Source organism: Cuculus canorus, chromosome 2 (assembly GCF_017976375.1).
Source record: "Cuculus canorus isolate bCucCan1 chromosome 2, bCucCan1.pri, whole genome shotgun sequence".
NCBI lineage: Eukaryota > Metazoa > Chordata > Aves > Cuculiformes > Cuculidae > Cuculus > Cuculus canorus.
The window spans coordinates 161,062,118-161,080,529 of record NC_071402.1 but is presented as its reverse complement, the minus strand read 5'-3'; the positions used below and the strand labels follow the sequence as shown (position 1 = coordinate 161,080,529).

At 60.0% G+C, this 18,412-nt stretch overlaps 1 protein-coding gene across 1 annotated transcript in view; it reads left to right on the top strand.

The window, feature by feature from the left end:
• LOC104061608 (uncharacterized) overlaps nt 1-10,810 on the top strand; it is a 28,050-nt gene extending 17,240 nt beyond the window's left edge. The window contains exons 9-13 of the mRNA XM_054057903.1: nt 1,235-1,627; nt 3,478-3,604; nt 4,204-4,317; nt 5,051-5,305; nt 7,958-10,810. Of these exons, the coding sequence (XP_053913878.1) occupies nt 1,235-1,627; nt 3,478-3,604; nt 4,204-4,317; nt 5,051-5,305; nt 7,958-9,051 (1,983 nt within the window). The 3' untranslated portion in view covers nt 9,052-10,810. The remainder of the gene's footprint in view (nt 1-1,234; nt 1,628-3,477; nt 3,605-4,203; nt 4,318-5,050; nt 5,306-7,957) is intronic.
• Nucleotides 10,811-18,412: the final 7,602 nt, after the last annotated feature.

Below are 18,412 nucleotides of genomic sequence, written 5' to 3'. Positions count from 1 at the left end.
AGACCCCCATAAGCGGCTCAGTGGGGTCAGAGCCCTATGGGGACATGGGGACATCGCTGCCACCATGGGGAGTGCTGGGATGTCCCCATCACCTCTGGGATGTCCCCGTCACCACCTCCATGGCATTGGGACCTGGCTGTCCCATGTCACCCCCCTCCTGGTGTCACCCACCTCCCAGTGTCACCCCCTATCCTGTGAGACCCCGATAAGCGGCTCAGTGGGGTCAGAGCCCTATGGGGACACAGGGATGTCCCTGCCACCATGGGGAGCACTGGGATGTCCCCATCACCCCAGGGAGATCCCATCACCGTCCCCATGGCATTGTCACCCCCTTCCTAATGTCACCTCCCTTTCTGTATCACTCTCTATTCCATGGCACCCCCATAAGTGGCTCAGCAGGGCCATCACCCTGTGGGGACACGGGGATGTCCCTGCCGCCATGGGGAGCACTGGGATGTCCCCATCACCCCAGGGAGATCCCATCACCGTCCCCATGGCATTGTCACCCCCTTCCTAATGTCACCTCCCTTTCTGTATCACTCTCTATTCCATGGGACCCCCATAAGTGGCTCAACAGGGCTGTCACCCTGTGGGCACACGGGGATGTCCCTGCCACCATGGGGAGCACTGGGATGTCCCCATCACCCCAGGGTGATCCCATCACCATCCCCATGGCATTGTCACCCCCTTCCTAATGTCACTTCCCTTTCTGTATCACTCTCTATTCCATGGCACCCCCATAAGTGGCTCAGCAGGGCCATCACCCTGTGGGGACACGGGGATGTCCCTGCCGCCATGGGGAGCGCTGGGGTGTCCCCATCGCCCCGGAGTGGGCTTATTACAATCCCAACAGCATTGTCACCCCCCTCTCAATGTCACCTCCTTCTCTGTATCACTTCCCGTCCTATGAGACCCCTGTAAGCAGCTCAGTGGGGTCAGAGCTCTGTGGGGACATGGGGGTGTCCTTGTCCCCACGTGGAGCACTGAGACATCCCCGTCCCCACCATCCCCATGGCGTTGGGACCTGGCTGTCCCCTGTCACGCTCCTCCTCATGTCACCCCTCATCCCACGGGAACCCCCCTTAAGCAGCTCAATGGAGTCAACACCTTTTGGGGCCATAGGGACACCACTGCCATCGTGGGATGTCCGTGCCACCATGGGGAGCGCTTGGATGTCCCCATCGCCCTTGGGGTGTCCCCATCACCCCTGACCTCTGTCCTGCTCTCTCTGCAGGCGCCGGAGCCGGTGCTGCCGCCGCGTTGCCCCTCACCCCTCCGGCCCCCCGCCGGCCCCGAACGCACGTCGGAACGGGAGACACAGACGGCCGAGCTGTCACTGACGTTGGTGGCAGCCGTGCAGGCGGTGGAAAGGAAGGTGGATTCCCATTCCACTCGTCTCCTCGACCTGGAAGGTCGGACTGGGATGGCGGAGAAGAAGCTGATCGACTGTGAGAAGACGGCGGCTGAGCTGGGGAACCAACTGGAGAGCAAATGCGCGGCGCTGGGGACCCTCATCCAGGAGTACGGGCTGCTCCAACGGCGCCTGGAGAACATGGAGAACCTCTTGAAGAACAGGAACTTCTGGATCCTACGGCTGCCCCCGGGCAGGAAGGGGGAGATCCCCAAGGTAACGGGTGTCTGGGGGTGCCCAAAACCGCTCCCTCGTGGAGGGGAGAGGTGGGAGAGGAGCAGGGTTGACCCCACATGCCATCAGGACCTGGAGGCAGTGGAAGGATCTCTTGCAGCTTCCCAAGGTTTCCCGTGGTGGGAGATGAACCCAAGAAACATCCTCTTGTGCTCAGGCCGGAGGTTTCGCTTCTGCTTCACCACGTTGCAGCCTGACAGCGATTTACTCTTATTTTTAGCACTGTTTGGGACAAAACCTCCAGATTTCATGGTTCTTTTCCCCCACCACTTGGTGCTGCAAAGAGGACCTCTCGGTCTGGGGGAAAGGAGAAACCTCTGGGATTTAGGGAAGGTCAATGAGCTCCTTGTGCTGGAGCTGGGCTTGGCCAAGCAGGAGCACATGGAAAATATTCAGTCCCTGCTTGAATTTCACAACCCTCTCCCTAAAAAAACCTCATGGATGGGACCGTGCGTTCATGGCAAAGCTGGAGAGAGGGTTGGAAAAAGGGGCTTTTGAGCCCAGCGTGCCCTTAGTGAAGCTGAGGAGCAGAAGTTGAGCGTGGTGTTTCCTTCTGAAGAGCTTCTTCCGTACGCAGCACAGTTTGTGCTTCCTGAATTTATCTTTAGGAATTATTGCTTGGCAAGTGGGCTCAAACACCGTGGTCTGCAGTTTGTACCCACTAACTAACGATAATGAGACCTGGGCAGAATTGTCCCTGGAGTTCTGGAGTAATTGAATCTGGGTTTTTACGTCAGCTCATCCATACAGATGAGGCCCAGCCCCACCACCTGGGTTTTATCTCCTTTACGCTCCCTCCAGGCGGGCACGAGCCCGTTGTCCGCTGCAACGTCATCCCTGCTGGTGCGGGGACCGAGAGGACGAGGTCGGTGTGGTTTGGGGAAATCAAGCTTTGGGTTCATCACCAAGAACTGGATGTTTGGCCAAGAACTTTAATTCCATAGAAAGAGAATCATAGAATAGTTTGGGTTTGAAAGGACTTTAAAGATCGTTCTGTTCCACCCCACTGCCATGGGCAGGGACACCTCCCACCGGATCAAGGGCTCCAAGGCCCATCCAACCTGGCCTTGAACATCTCCAGGGATGGGGCAGCCACAACTTCCCTGGACAACCTGGGCCAGGGCCTCACTGCCCTCATGGTGAAGAAATTCTTCCTCATGTCCAGTCAAAATCTGCTGCTCTCCAGTTTATCCCCATTGCCCCTCGTCCCATCCCCACACGCCTTTGGGAACAGCCCCTCTCCAGCTTTCTTGGAGCCCCTTCAGTTACTGGAAGGTCACTCTAAGGTCTCCTCGGAGCCTCCTCTTCTCCAGGCTGAACAACCCCAACTCTCTCAGCCTGTCCTTGGATGGGAGGTGCTGCAGCCCTCGCATCATCCTTGGAGCCTCCTCTGGACCCATTCCAACAGCTCCATGTCCTTCTGGTGAGGATTCCAGAACTGGACCTGATCCTCCAGCTGAGGTCTCCCCGGAGAGGAGCAGAGGGGCAGAATCCCCTCCGTCCCTGCTGGCCACGCTGCTCTGGATGCAGCCCAGGACACGGGTGGTTTCTGGGCTGGAAGCGCACGTTGTGGCTCCTGTCGAGCTTCTCCTCCCCAGCACCCCAAGTCCTTCTCTTCAGCGCTGTTCTCAATCCCATCATCCCCCACCACGTACTGAAACTGGTGATTGCCCTCACCCAGGGGTAGGACGTTGCCCTTGGCCTGGTTGAACCTGATGAGGTTCTCCCAGCCCCACTTCTCCAGCCTGTCCAGGTCCCTCTGGATGACATCTGGAGCTCCGGGCGCTGGGGGAGCGAGGTGGCCACCTGACCTGTGCTGCTTGTGGTTGCAGGTGCCGGTGACATTTGATGACGTGTCTGTGTATTTCAACAACAAGGAATGGGAGAAGCTGGAGGAGTGGCAGAAGGAGCTCTACAAGAATGTGATGAAGGGGAACTACGAGTCTCTGATCTCTCTGGGTAAATACGGGGTGTCCTGGTGAAGGAGGGTTCTCCTGGCTGCCCACAGGCTTGGGCATCTCTGACTCCTCCTTGGAGATAACCTCTTGGATCTCCTTGAGACCCAAATGTCTCATTCGCAATGGAGACTTAAAGAATGTTTCTAGTCCTGCTGGAGTCACTTGGTGAGGAACCACCACCTTCCCCATGGGTGGTGGAAGCGCTTCCCTTCCTCTTCTGGGTCCACAGTGGGTGCCGGCTCATGCACCTCTTCGGAGGAAACATTGGCAGAGTGAAAAGTTGTTTGATGCCATCTCAGCTACTTTCCTTTGGGGTGTTTCCTACTGAAGCTGCAGGAGAAATCCCAGCTCTGCTGGGGCCAGAGGTGAAGCTTTTGGCTTCAGGAGAGTCAGGAATTTGCTCCAGAAGTTCTAAAACCCCACCAGAAGAATCGAGGGGTTGGGTTCTTTCTCCAAGGTGGTTCCTTGCCTCCTGCCTCCATGACTCTCTTCTGGCTGCATGTTCTTGAGTGTCTTCTCGTGTCTCCCCGGGCGCTGGGAAGAGGTGGAAGACGCTATTGGGATCTCCTAATCCTAATCCTTCCCTCTGTCTCTCAACAGACTATGCGATCTCCAAACCTGGTGTTTTGTCTCAGATCGAGCAAGGAGAGGAAGTGCGGGTCAGGAACGAGCAGGACTTGGAGGAGAGCGAGATCATGACCGATGCCACCGCAGGTGAGACAGCAGCTTAGCACGCAGGGAGCCGTAGGTCACGTTCCAAAGAGATGCTCGGGTTGTCAGGAGGAGCCTGGCAGGTTTGGCTGATGAGGAATTTGATGTCCAGGTATGAATCAACGTATAAAAAACAGGGCGGCAGAGCCCCGAGAGTTGGCCACTAGGAGCCATCAACAAGGAAAACATCTGGATCCTCAGGGAACCTGGCAAGAAAGGAGAATTGGGTCCCACTGGGAAACCCCATCCACCCAAAAAGTCTTCTCCAGCCTCTCCCGTTGTGGGATGGTGCCTGGGTTTATCCTTGGAGATTCCCTCTGGGGCAGGGAAGCCTGCTTGCATCCTGCCAACAGGGACTGGAGGCTTCTGAGGGTTCCTCCAAACCCTCAGAACCCTCCAAACCCTCCAAACCCAAAAAGCAAGGCTGAAAGTGGGGCACCAGGGACCCCCAAGTCCCGGAGCGACTCCTGCTTGGAGATAAGAGAGGCTGATAAGCAGATGAGGAGGTGTCCTAGAAGAGGTGGTGTCAGCTGCACTGTTGGTCCCTGCAGAGCATCCCAGGCAGGAGCGCGGCAGGGCTGGTTGAAGGGCAGGGGCTGAAGGGAGAGCCGAAGTGGCAGATGAAATCCTTCTGTGGCATCAGGAGCCCGTGGAGAGCTGGCACGGATTGTTGTGAGTGGTTGCTTCATCCTTGCTCCTGGGAATGATGGCTGGTGGGATTCTCTTTTTGCTGCAGCTGGGATAAGGGTTGTGATCAAAACGGAGGAGCTCCTTCCTGAAGACAGCCCTGAAAACCCTGAGCTGCATGGGATGTCCGGACAGTCGGAAGGGAGCTTCCAAAGTCCGGATGAGGAAGCAGCCTGCGAGAGCCCCTACGGCTCCGTCTCACCTCCGAGGGACCTCCCGGGAACCAGCCTGGGTGACTCGTCTGAATACGGAGCTGACTTCAATGAGATCCAGAGAGTCATTGTTCACCACGGGAACTGCACAGGTGAGACTCCCAGCACGCGGCTCGGTGGCACGTCGGGGTGGATAGTGGCTCAGGATGGGTTGTGGTGGGTCAGGTAAAAGCCAGGAAAGGGTTAGATGAAAGAGGAAGGCTAAGTTGCCCCAGAACCACCATCAGAAGAGAAGTTTCTGGCTGCAGGAACCTCAAGAGCAGCTGCAGTGAGACTTTAGACTAAGAGAAGGAGGCAGCACCCATGGTGGTCATCAGAGTGTGGGCTCTGAGGGCACCTGACCTGCTCCAGTGGAGAACGAGCGGTGGCTCAGTCCTCCATGAGTGGGAAAAGCCCTTGTTCCACATGGAGAGCAAGGGAAGCTGTGTCCCAGGCGATGTTTTATGAGAGCCTCTGCGAGCCCCCGCTGCTGAAACCCTGACCGCTTGAGGACATCTACCATGGCGTTGGTTGTGCAGAGGAATGGTTGAAGCTGCTCAGGTACTTATGCACCAGAGGCTGCTGGAGGAACATGCCAAGTTCTGCATGTCCACCAGCGTGGGGTTCAGTCCAGGCAGGTCCAGAGGATGAGGAGGAGGAAGGCCAGAGGTCCATGGCATGCGAGCTGTGGCGGGGAAGGGTGCGGTTAGGTTATTTAGTGGAGAGATGAGAAGATGGCACCGGGTGCTTCCTAAGTAGAAGTCAACCAGTTGGGTGGCAGATACGGGCTAGGTCCTCCAGACGTGGAGGTGAGAAAGCGGGGAGATGGACTGTCAGGAACAGCAAGTTCTCTGCCTCCTGATGGCGTTGCGATGGTGTAACACAAACCAAGAGATAGAAAGTTGGTCTCTTGAGGTCTTCATGGTCCTCCATCCTGTGGTCTCCTCATGGTTTTCTAAAGGGAACCAGCCAAGCAACCAGTGGGGCTGGAGCTGCTCCTCATCTAACAGGCAGCGCCTCGGCTCACGTGCGGGGCTCTGGCTGGTGGGGCTGCGCAGTAGCTGTGGCAACAGCCTCACCCACACGAGCATCGCTGGTTCCTGTGTCCACAGGGTTGAAGCTTCTTGCTGCAAGAAGGTGGGAATGAGGACCTGGGAATGTGGATTTTCTGTCAGAGCAGGGAGGGTTTTGACGCATCCTGTGCCCGTTGGCTGCCTTTTCTTGGGAAAGCGTGGTTGCTCTTCCTAGAAAAGCACATAGGCCTGGCTCAAAGTCCAGCGCCAGGTGACGTGCGAGGGATCCACCGCGGGCCTTTCCTCGGGGTGCGTTGGCTGCACGCGTCTCCGATAGGGTCAATCTCACCAAACAAAACCACCAGGTCACCTCCGGTGATGCAAGCAGGGAGCCTGACGTCCGTATGTCTGTCCCACCACTGTTTGCCTCTGGGAAGAAGGGGAGGTCTCTTCCTGAGCTCTGTTGTGGTCAGGATGAAGGAGGGGGATGGTCCCAGCCTGGGGACATCATCTCGGAGCAGAGCTGGAGCCCAGCAGCTCCGTGCTGTCTCCACCAGGGAGGTAGTTGAGTCCCCATCCCTGGAGGTATTTAAAAGGACGTGTAGATCAGGTGCTCAGGGACATGGTTTAGTGGCAGATAGGAATGGTTGGACTCCATGAAGACCTCCAAGAGGTCTTTTCCAACCTTGTGATTCTATGATTCTGTGATTCCATTGAGGAGTGCGGTGCCGGGTGTGGGGAATGTTGTAGCCCAGCAAAACGGCAGCAGATGGAGCTGCTCCAAACTCACTCTGCCACGCGAGTCCTCTCAGAACGATGTTGCTTTGATCCCCTCCGTCTCGTCGCATTGTGGAGTTGAAAAACCTTTCGCCGCACCTTCCAAAGGAGCTTGTCCGGGAGGCGGTTTGTCTGTCCTCCCCATCGGTGGTGCACAGGCTTGAGGTGCTCCACCCCAGGGCACATCTAGGCTGGAGCTGGCTCGTGTCCGAGCGGTTGGGAAGGTTCATGGGGATGAGAAGCTCAACATGAGCCAGAAAAATGCACTTGTAGCCCAGAAACCAACTGTGTCCTGGGCTGCACCCAAAGCAGTGGAGCCAAGAGGGCAAGGGAGGGGATTCATCCCTTCTGCTCCTTTTTGGTGAGACCCCACCTCAACCCTGTGTCCAGTTCTGGAGTCCTCAGCACAAGAAGGATGTGGTGCTGTTGGAACGAGTCCAGAGGAGGCTGCAAGGATGGTCTGAGGGCTGGAGGACCTCCTGTACAAGGACAGGCTGAGAGAGTTGGGGCTGTTCAGCCTGGAGAAGAGAAGGCTTCGAGGAGACCTTAGAGCAGCTTCCAGTCCTGAAAGGGGCTCCAGGAAAGCTGGAGAGGGGCTCAGGATCAGGGAGTGCAGGGATAGAATGAGGGGGAACGGTTTGAAGCTGAAAGAGGGGAGACTGAGATGAGATCTTAGGAAGAAACGTTTTTGCTGTGAGGGTGGGGAGGCCCTGGAATAGGTTGCCCAGAGACGTGGTGGCTGCCCCATCCCTGGAGGTGTTGAAGGCCACGTTGGATGGGACTTGGAGCCCCTGATCCAGTGGGAGGTGTCCCTGCTCGTGGCAGTGGGTTGGAACTGGATGGGCTTTGAGGTCCTTTACAATGCTATAAACAGCTGCAGAAGCCCCTCCGGATATTTCCGTAGCCCCCAGGTGCTTAAAAGCTCACCCTGTCCCACTCGATGGCCCTAACGCTGTTCTGGTTTTTCCCCCGCAGAGGATGGGATCGTGATCAAGACAGAGGAGGAGGAGGAGGATGATGACGCCGACACCCTGGAGCCGTGTGCCATGTTCTCAGGCAGGACGGAGCCGCCGGCGTTCCCCAGCCACGAGGCCGGGCTGGGCTGCGAGGCGCAGTGCAGCTCCAAAACGCAGCCCAGGAGCCTGGCGGCCACCCGCATGGGCAAACCTTCCACCTGCGAGAGGGACTCCGGGGAAATGAAACCGGCCATCGCCCAGCAGCGGAACCGGACGAGGGAGAGACCCTACATCTGCCCGGAGTGCGGGAAGAGCTTCATGCTGAAGATCAACTTCATGATCCACCAGCGCAACCACCTCAAGGAAGGGCCCTACGAGTGCCACGAGTGCGACCTCAGCTTCCGCAACAAGCAGCAATTCCTGCTGCACCAACGTAGCCACACGCGCCGCGGCGTAGGTGTCCCGCGGCGCCCGGAGCACGGCCTCAAGCCCCAAGCTCGGCCTCCGCCACCGGGGAAGCCCTACAAGTGCTCCGAGTGCGAGAGTAGCTTCAGCCACAAGTCGAGCCTCAGCAAACACCAGATCACCCACGTCGGAGAGCGGCCCTTCACCTGCGGCGAGTGCCGGAGGAGCTTCCGCCTGCAGATCAGCCTCATCATGCACCAGAGAATCCACGCCGGCAAAAGCGAGATGGCTTTTCTTTGCCCCCAGTGTGGGAAGAACTTCACCCGACCCTCCCACCTCCTGCGGCACCAGCGGACTCACACCGGCGAGCGGCCCTACCAGTGCAGCCAGTGCGAGAAAACCTTCAGCGAGAAGTCCAAGCTCACCAACCATTACCGCATCCACACCCGGGAGCGCCCGCACGCCTGTGCCGTTTGCGGGAAAGGTTTTATCCGTAAGCACCACCTTCTGGAACACCAACGCATCCACACGGGCGAACGGCCCTACCACTGCACCGAGTGCGGCAAGAACTTCACCCAGAAGCATCACCTCCTGGAGCACCAGCGCGCTCACACCGGCGAGCGGCCCTACCCCTGCACCGAGTGCACCAAGTGCTTCCGCTACAAGCAGTCCCTCAAGTACCACCTGAGGACGCACATGGGAGAGTGAGGGGCTGCCGACGGGCTTCCTCTCCCTCCATCCATCCCTCCAACCCTTCTCCTCCGCTCATCTCTCCCACCTTCCCTCCATCCCTCCCCCTCCAGCTCAGGGCATGGACATCAAGGATGCTTTGTGTGTGGTAGCGCCGCTGCTCTGGTGGAGACGTCTAGGCTGATTGGGAATAAATTAATTAATTAAAGCAAAGCAACGTGCGGCAAAATTAAAAAGAGAAAAAAAAAAATTATATATATAAAATTAACAGAAACAGCTGATTTAGGGGGAATCTTCACCATCAGAAACAAAGCAAACCGACCGACGACAAAAGAAACCTGCGCAGGGTGTTTGGCCGGAGTAGGACTCGTTAACTGCTTTTTAAAAAAAACTACTGTTTTGGGGTTTTTTTTTAATAAATGTGGAGGAACTTTTTATTTGATAAGCAAACTTAGGATCACCAAGATATTTTTCTTTTTTTTTTTTGGTTTCGAATGCTCTGTAGGCTGATTCTGGCACAGTCGCTTTTGGCCAGGAGCTCCGGTCATCCGGGTTGGCTGCGAGAGCCGCTCAGCAGCGCCGGCTAACGAGGAGCTCGCAGCCAGGGGGGAAGCGAGGAAGAAATAGATCCAAATAATGACCAGGAGGTTCTCGGTGTGTCTAGATTGGAAGCGCTGATAGGTGCCTGCCCGGCTCTCGGAGCTGTGAAGCACTCCTGAATTATAAAATAGAATAAAATAGTTGCAGTAAACCCCTTTTTTTGGTAGGACCCCATCAACAAGGCTCCTCCAAGCACTCATTTCTAGCGTTTCATCCTTCCGCAGCGGCAGGAACTGGGCGCTCAGCCCTCTCACCGCGACGAGAGCTGCGTGGAAGGCATCGTTGGCCGGCAAAGGGGGGGGTGGTTGTAGATGCGGGTCTTGCCGTGGGTCGTGCTGTTTAGAGCTCGATGTGTTTTAACTGCTCTTCTGCTCCTCTGCTCTCCTCGAATCACACCCGGGAGCAGCGAGATTCCTGCTCCAGATGGAGGAGCAGCTCGGGGCTTCCCGTGGGAGAGCCCGCTGCCAGCGCCCCTCGCCACGGGGCTGTGGCCGGAGTCCCGGTGACGGAGCCATGGGTCATTCTTGGGTTGTTGGTTTGAGCTCCTGGCTCCAGCGGCTCGGTTCTCCGTGGTCTCATCCTCATCGCAGCTTGGGCTGTGGAAGGGTGAGATGCACCCAAAAGATCGGGCTGGGGGCCAGAGCCGTGACTCTCGTTCCGTGGTGCTCAGCAGGCTCCTGGCCAGGGGGTGGCGTGGGGAGGACAGTGTCAGATCTCATGTTGGCATCAATAAACAGAGCGATGATGGGATAAATTGTCGGGACCTGTTAATTATAGACTCATAGAATGGTTTGGATTGGAAGGGCTCTCAAAGCTCATCCAGTTCTACCCCCTGCTGTGGGCAGGGACACCTCCCGCTGGATCAGGTTGCTCCAAGCTCCATCCAACCTGGCCTTCAACACCTCCAGGGATGGGATCTGGGGGTTCTGGTTGGTGGCAAGTTAGAACCATGGAACCATGGGATGGGTTGGGTTGGAAGGGACCTCGAAGCCCATCCAGTTCCACCTCCCTGCCATGGGCAGGGACACCCTCCCGCTGGATCAGGTTGCTCCAAGCCCCATCCAACCTGGCCTGGAACACCTCCAGGGATGGGGCAGCCACCACGTCTCTGGGCAACCTGTTCCAGGGCCTCCCCACCCTCACAGCAAAACATTTCCCCCTAAGATCTCATCTTGATCTCCCCTCTTTCAGCTTCAAACCGTCCCCCTCATTCTTTCCCTGCCCTCCCTGATCCAGAGCCCCTCCCCAGCTTTCCTGGAGCTCCTTTCAGTCATGGAAGCTGCTCTAAGGTCTCCTTGGAGACTTCTCTTCTCCAGGCTGAGCAACCCCAACTCTCTCAGCCTGTCCTCACATGGGAGGTTCTCCAGCCCTCGGATCATCATCGAGGCCATTGCAGAACCAAAGTCCTCACTCCAGGACTTTCCATCTGTGTGAACACCTCCTAAATGTGTAGTTTACAGCCTCTTCCATGCTGGAAAGCGCCTGAGGGCAGCGGCGCCGAGAGGTGCCATCCAGTCAGTGCCAGGACACGCTCCAGCCAAGGTTAATGGAATCATAGAATCATGAAGGTTGAAAAAGACCTCTAAGCTCAACCAGTCCAACCATCAGCCCAACATCACTGTGCCCACTAAACCATGTCCCCAAGTGTCATAGCCACAGGCTTTTTGAACCCTCCAGGGGTGGAGACTCCACCACTGCCCTGGGCAACCTTTTCCAGGGCTTCACAACCCTTTCAGTGAAGGAATGTTTCCTCATATCCAACCTAAACCTCCCCTGGTGCAACTTGAGGCCATTTCCTCTCATCCCATCCCTCGTTCCTTGGGAGAAGACACCAACACCCACCTCACCACAACCTCCTTTCCAGGAGCTGCAGAGAGCCATGAGGTCTCCCTTCAGCCTCCTCTTCTCCAGGCTAAACAGCCTCAGCTCCCTCAGATGTTTCTCCTAACCCTTGTTCTCCAGCCCCTTCCCCAGCTCCGTTCCCTTCTCCAGATGTTCTCAAGGTCTTTCTTGGAGTGAGGGGCCCAAAACTGACCCCAGGATTCGAGGTGTGGCCTCATCAGCGCCGAGTCCAGGGGGACAATCCTTTCTCTGCTCCTGCTGGTCACCCCAGGGCTGATCCAAGCCAGGATTCTGTTGACCTTCTTGGCCACCAGGGCCACTGCTGGCTGAAGTTCAGCTGATGTTGACCAGCAGTCCCACATCCTTCTCCTCCAGGCAGCTTTCCAGCTGCTCTTCCTCGAGCCTGTGGGATGTTCCTGCTGCTGGGATGGTGCCCTGGCAGCAGTTTGAGGGTTTGGATCACAGTCGGACGTGGGATGATGTCCCGCGAGGGAGGTTCTGCTGCAGGACAGGACGACTTGGTTGTGGCAAACAATCCACTTGGCAACAAACCACTCATCAGCACTAAGAGAATTAGGGAGAATAATTAAAACCAGAACCGACACGGCTTCTCCGCAGCTTGTGTTCCTCAGGCTGGCAGTGCCACGGACCTGCCAATGTCCTGTTTTCTTCGGAAAAATGGATGAATTCAGCTTGGTTATGGCAAAGCAACTACTTAGGTGCCCATCCTGGTAGAGGGGCCTTGGCTTCGTCTTCCCGATGTCGGGAATTTCCTAAGGAGCCTTGGAGACGGGCAGGTCCCTCCTCGCCGTGGCCAACGCTCCTGCTGCTCCTCACCAGCTGCGGTCAATGGACTCTACCAGGGTTTAACAACATCCAGGAGACCTTCAACAGCATCAACGTTGACGTCCTATCTGCAGCCACAGCTCCGACAGCCACGGTGGAGCCCAGTAGGTGCTGGCTTTGAGGTGGCAGCGGCAGCAAAACCACACAGACGTGGCACAAATGCACCACGAGCAGCCTTACCACCCCCTGGACTTATCTGGAGGTCATCAGCACCCTCCGCTTAATTGCAGGTGGATTCATGGAATCACTAGGTTGGAAAAGACCTCTTAGATCATCAAGGCCAACCATTTGTTCCAGGAGGGCTGAATGCTGCATGACCCCGAGAAAAAAAAAGGGGTTAATAGCATGGAAAGGGACAATTCTCCATGAGACAACTCTACACAGGGAGCCCCAAGTGCCTGGCAAAAGCCCTCACAGATGTTTGAGGGCTTTGTGGAGCTTGGAAGGACCAGCAGCGTCTGCAGGACCTCTCACTGCCAGGGACTTGGAGCTCCAACTACAGAGTTCATAGAATCATGGAATGGATTGGGTTGGAAGGGACCTCAAAGCCCATCCAGTTCCACCCCCTGCCATGGGCAGGGACACCTCCCACTGGATCAAGCTCCAAGCTTGATCCAAGCTCCATCCAACGTGGCCTTCAACACCTCCAGGGATGGGATCTGGGGGTTCTGGTTGATGGCAAGTTAGAATCATGGAACCATGGAATGGGTTGGGTTGGAAGGGATCTCAAAGCCCACCCAGTTCCACTCCCTGCCATGGGCACGGACACTTCCCACGGGATCAGGTTGCTCCAAGCCCCATCCAAGCTGGCCTTCAACACCTCCAGGGATGGGACAGACATGACTTCTCTGGGCAACCTGGGCCAGGAGCTCCCCACCCTCTTTCTTCGTAAGATCTCATCTCAATCTCCCTCTTTCAGCTGAAAACCATTCCTCTCATCCTTTCCCTGCACTTCTTGACCAAGAGCCCCTCCCCAGCATTCCTGGAGCCCCTTTCAGTCCTGGAAGCTGCTCTAAGGTCACCTTGGAGTCTTTTCTTCTCCAGGCTGAACAACCCCAACTCTCTCAACCTGTTCTTCTACAGGAGGTTCTCCAGCCCTCAGATTATCTCCAGGGCCTCCTTTGGACTCGCTCCAACAGCTCCTTGTCCTTCTTGTGCTGACTCCAGATGCGTGGTGCCCCCAACACTACACTCCTTGGGCCCCAGTTGGCCGTTCACCAGCGTTGTGGAGGAGCCGAAACGATGGATGGATTCAGGAGGGTCTGAACTTCGGTGACCAGCAGCTCCAGGGCTGAGCCCACCAACAGCAGCACAGCGGGGATGTGACCCCACAGCCTGCAGAGACACTTGGGGGCACTCCTGGGGACCCTTCTTCTCTTCTTCAAGCGGCGCTGCTGCCCTCCAGATCTTTTGGGACTGGGAAGACACTGGGAGAGCCACCAGCGGCCGTGGGGTGTAGGGATGGAAGCTGGAGCCTCCCTGCACTGAGGTGGCCACTTGGTTTGGTGGGATTTCATGGATGCGGGAAGAAGTTGGCAGCACGGAGCGAGGCAGCCGGTGCTGGGGAAGCGGCTCAGGGACCGGATTAGACTCATCTCTCGGATGTCACAGCTGCGGCGCTGACACAATCCCTTCAACCGCATTAACCCCCACGTCCAGCCGGTGGGAAGCAGGTGAGAGGCCTCCAGGAGGATCCTGCTCAGCATCTCCAACCTGGTGGCCCAGGCTTGGAGCAAAGCTCTTCAGGAGTATTTCAGTTCATAGGATGGGATGTCATCCAGAGGGACCTGGACAAGCCGGAGAGGTGGGGCTGAGAGGACCTCGTGAGGTTCAACAAAGCCAAGTGCAAGGTCCTACCCCTGGGTTGGGGCAACCCATGGTTCTTCTCCCATCCTGCAGCTCCTCCCTCGTTCCCCCCAGTCCCGCATCCCTGCCCGCTCCCGCACCTCCTCCCCCCTTCTACCCCCACCCCGCAGATTCTCCCCCTTTCCCGCATCCCCCCTGAATCCCACATTTCCACTCCTTCCCCCCATCCCGCAGCTCCTTCCCCATTCTCCCCCCATCCCGCAGCTCCTTCCCCGTTCCCCCCCATCCCGCAGCTCCTTCCCCGTTTCCCCCATCCCGCAGCTCCTTCCCCATTCTCCCCCATCCCACAGTTCCTTCCCCGTTTCCCCCATCCCGCAGCTCCTTCCCCGTTCCCCCCCATCCCGCAGTTCCTTCCCCGTTTCCCCCCATCCCGCAGCTCCTTCCCCGTTCTCCCCCCATCCCGCAGCTCCTTCCCCGTTTCCCCCATCCCGCAGTTCCTTCCCCGTTCTCCCCCCATCCCGCAGCTCCTTCCCCGTTCTCCCCCCATCCCGCAGCTCCTTCCCCGTTTCCCCCATCCCGCAGTTCCTTCCCCGTTTCCCCCTATCCCGCAGCTCCTTCCCCGTTTCCCCCATCCCGCAGCTCCTTCCCCGTTTCCCCCCATCCCGCAGCTCCTTCCCCGTTTCCCCCCATCCCGCAGCTCCTTCCCCGTTTCCCCCCATCCCGCAGCTCCTTCCCCGTTCCCCCCCATCCCGCAGCTCCTTCCCCGTTCTCCCCCCATCCCACAGCTCCTTCCCCGTTCCCCCCCATCCCGCAGCTTCTCCTCGTTCTCCCCCATCCCGCAGCTCCTTCCCCGTTCCCCCCCATCCCGCAGCTCCTCCCCGTTCTCTCCCATCCCGAAGCTCCCCCGGTGTCCCCCATCCCGCAGCTCCTTCCCCGTTCCCCCCCATCCCGCAGCTCCTTCCCCGTTCTCCCCCATCCCGCAGCTCCTTTCCCGTCCTCCCCCCATCCCGCAGCTCCTTCCCCGTTCTCCCCCCATCCCGCAGCTCCTTCCCCGTTCTCCCCCATCCCGCAGCTCCTTCCCCGTTCTCCCCCCATCCCGCAGCTCCTTCCCCGTTCTCCCCCCATCCCGCAGCTCCTTCCCCGTTCCCCCCCATCCCGCAGCTCCTTCCCCATTCCCCCCATCCCGCAGCTCCTTCCCCGTTCTCCCCCATCCCGCAGCTCCTTCCCCGTTCTCCCCCATCCCGCAGCTCCTTCCCCGTTCTCCCCCCATCCCGCAGCTCCTTCCCCGTTCTCCCCCCATCCCGCAGCTCCTTCCCCGTTTCCCCCATCCCGCAGTTCCTTCCCCGTTTCCCCCTATCCCGCAGCTCCTTCCCCGTTTCCCCCATCCCGCAGCTCCTTCCCCGTTTCCCCCCATCCCGCAGCTCCTTCCCCGTTCTCCCCCCATCCCGCAGCTCCTTCCCCGTTCTCCCCCATCCCGCAGCTCCTTCCCCGTTCCCCCCCATCCCGCAGCTCCTTCCCCGTTCTCCCCCATCCCGCAGCTCCTTCCCCGTTCTCCCCCCATCCCGCAGCTCCTTCCCCGTTCTCCCCATCCCGCAGCTCCTTCCCCGTTCTCCCCCATCCCGCAGCTCCTTCCCCGTTCTCCCCCATCCCGCAGCTCCTTCCCCGTTCTCCCCCCATCCCGCAGCTCCTTCCCCGTTCTCCCCCCATCCCGCAGCTCCTTCCCCGTTCCCCCCCATCCCGCAGCTCCTTCCCCATTCCCCCCATCCCGCAGCTCCTTCCCCATTCTCCCCCCATCCCGCAGCTCCTCCCCCGTTCTCCCCCATCCCGCAGCTCCTCCTCCGTTTCCCCCCATCCCACAGCTCCTCCCCCGTTTCCCCCATCCCGCAGCTCCTTCCCCGTTCTCCCCCCATCCCGCAGCTCCTTCCCCATTCTCCCCCCATCCCGCAGCTCCTTCCCCGTTCTCCCCCAATCCCGCAGCTCCTTCCCCGTTCTCCCCCAATCCCGCAGCTCCTTCCCCGTTCTCCCCCAATCCCGCAGCTCCTTCCCCGTTCTCCCCCATCCCCCAGCTCCTCCCCGGTCCCCCCCCATCCCGCAGCTCCTTCCCCGTTCCCCCCCCATCCCGCAGCTCCTTCCCCGTTCCCCCCCCCACTCCGCAGCTCCCCCGTTCTCCCCCATCCCGCAGCTCCTTCCCCGTTCTCCCCCCATCCCGCAGCTCCTTCCCCGTTCCCCCCCATCCCGCAGCTCCTTCCCCGTTCTCCCCCATCCCGCAGCTCCTCCCCGGTCCCCCCCCCATCCCGCAGCTCCCCCGGTGCCCCCCATCCCGCAGCTCCTCCCGCCTCCTGTCCCGTAGCATCCCCCGGGCCGCAGCACCTCCCTCGTTTCTCCCCAGTCCCGCATCTCCTCCCCATTCTCCTCCAATCCCGCAGCTTCTCTCCCGCATCCCTGTCCTGTCCCACAGTTCCCCTCCCTCCCCCGTTCTCCCCTTCATTTTCCATTCCCGCAGCTCCTCTCCCGTTCCCCCCGCATCCCGCAGCTCCTCTCCCGTTCTCCCCCAGTCCCGCATCCCTCCTGAGTCCCGCCGTTCCCCTCCTTCCCCCGTTCTCGTAGCTCCTCCCAGTCCCCCCACCCATCCCGCGGCTCCTCCCGGTGTCCCCTCCCATCCCGCGGCTCCTCCCGGTGTCCCCCCCCCCATCCCGCGGCTCCTCCCGGTCCCCCCCCCCCCATTCCGCGGCTCCTCCCGGTGTCCCCCACCCCGCGGCTCCTCCCAGTCCCCCCCCCATCCCGCGGCTCCTCCCGTTCCCCCCCCGCTACTCCTCCCGGTGTCCCCCCCCCCATCCCGCGGCTCCTCCCGGTGTCCCCCCCCGCGGCTCCTCCCTATCCCCCCCTCCCCCCCGCGGCTCCTCCCGATCCCTCCCCCCCCGCGGCTCCTCCCGGTGTCCCCACCCCCCCGCGGCACCTCCCGGTCCCCCCCCACCCCCGCGGCACCTCCCGGTCCCCCCCCATCCCGCGGCTCCTCCCGGTGTCCCCCAACCCGCAGCTCCTCCCGGTCCCTTCGCTCCGCTCCTGCGGGGGCTGCGCGGAGCCCTCACTGCGGTTCCCCCCCCCCCCCCCAACCGCCGCTTCCCGCAGTACCGGGCGCCCCTCCCCGCCGCCGCCGCCGCGCTGCCCCCGGAACCGACGGGAGAGCCGCGGCATCTTCTGCCCGAGCTGCCGAGTCCTCATCTGCTCCGTCTGAACCGGCAGCACCGGGCATGGCCCGCCGAGGGGGTCCCGCTGGGCACAGGGTGGGGTCCCCTCTGGGCACAGGTCGGGGTCCCACCTGGGCAGGGGTTGGGGTCCCACTGGGCAGGGCCTGGGGTCACCTCTGTGCACAAGTTGGGGTCCCACTGGGCAGGGGCTGGGGTCCTACCTGGGCATGGATCAGGGTCCCACCTGGGCAGGGGTTGGGGTCCCGCTGGGCACCAGGTGGGGTACCCTCATGGCAGGGGTCGGGGTACCACAGGGCAGGGGTCAGGGTCCCACCTGGGCACAGGTCGGGGTCTCACTGGGCAGGGGTTCTACCTGGACACAAGTCAGGGTCCCACTGGGCAGGGATGGGGTCCTACCTGAGCACAGGTCGGGGTCCCACTGGGCACAGGTTGGGGTCCCCTCTGGGCACAGGTCGGGGTCCCACCTGGGCAGGGGTCGGGGTCCCACTGAGCACAGGATGGGGTATCCACAGGGCAGGGGTCAGGGTCCCACCTGGGTACAGGTTGAGGTCCCACCTGGGCAGGGCCTGGGGTCCCCTCTGGGCACAGGTTGGGGTTCCCTCTGGGCACAGGTTGGGGTCCCACTGGGGACAGGTTGGGGTCCCCTCTGGGCACAGGTCAGGGTCCCACTGAGCACAGGGTGGGGTACCCACAAGGCAGGGGTCAGGGTCCCACCTGGGTACAGGTTGAGGTCCCACCTGGGCAGGGCCTGGGGTCCCCTCTGGGCACAAGTTGGGGTCCCACTGGGCAGGGGCTGGGGTCCCCTCTGGGCACAGGTCAGGGTCCCACCTGGGCAGGGGTTGGGGTCCCGCTGGGCACAAGGTGGGGTACCCTCATGGCAGGGGTCGGGGTACCACCTGGGCACAGGTCGGGGTCCCACTGGGCAGGGCTTCTACCTGGGCACAAGTCGGGGTCCCACTGGGCAGGGATGGGGTCCCACCTGGGCGCAGGTCGGGGGCCCACTGAACAGGGATGGGGTCCTACCTGGGCACAGGGTGGGGTCCCCTCTGGGCACAGGGTGGGGTCCCACTGGGCAC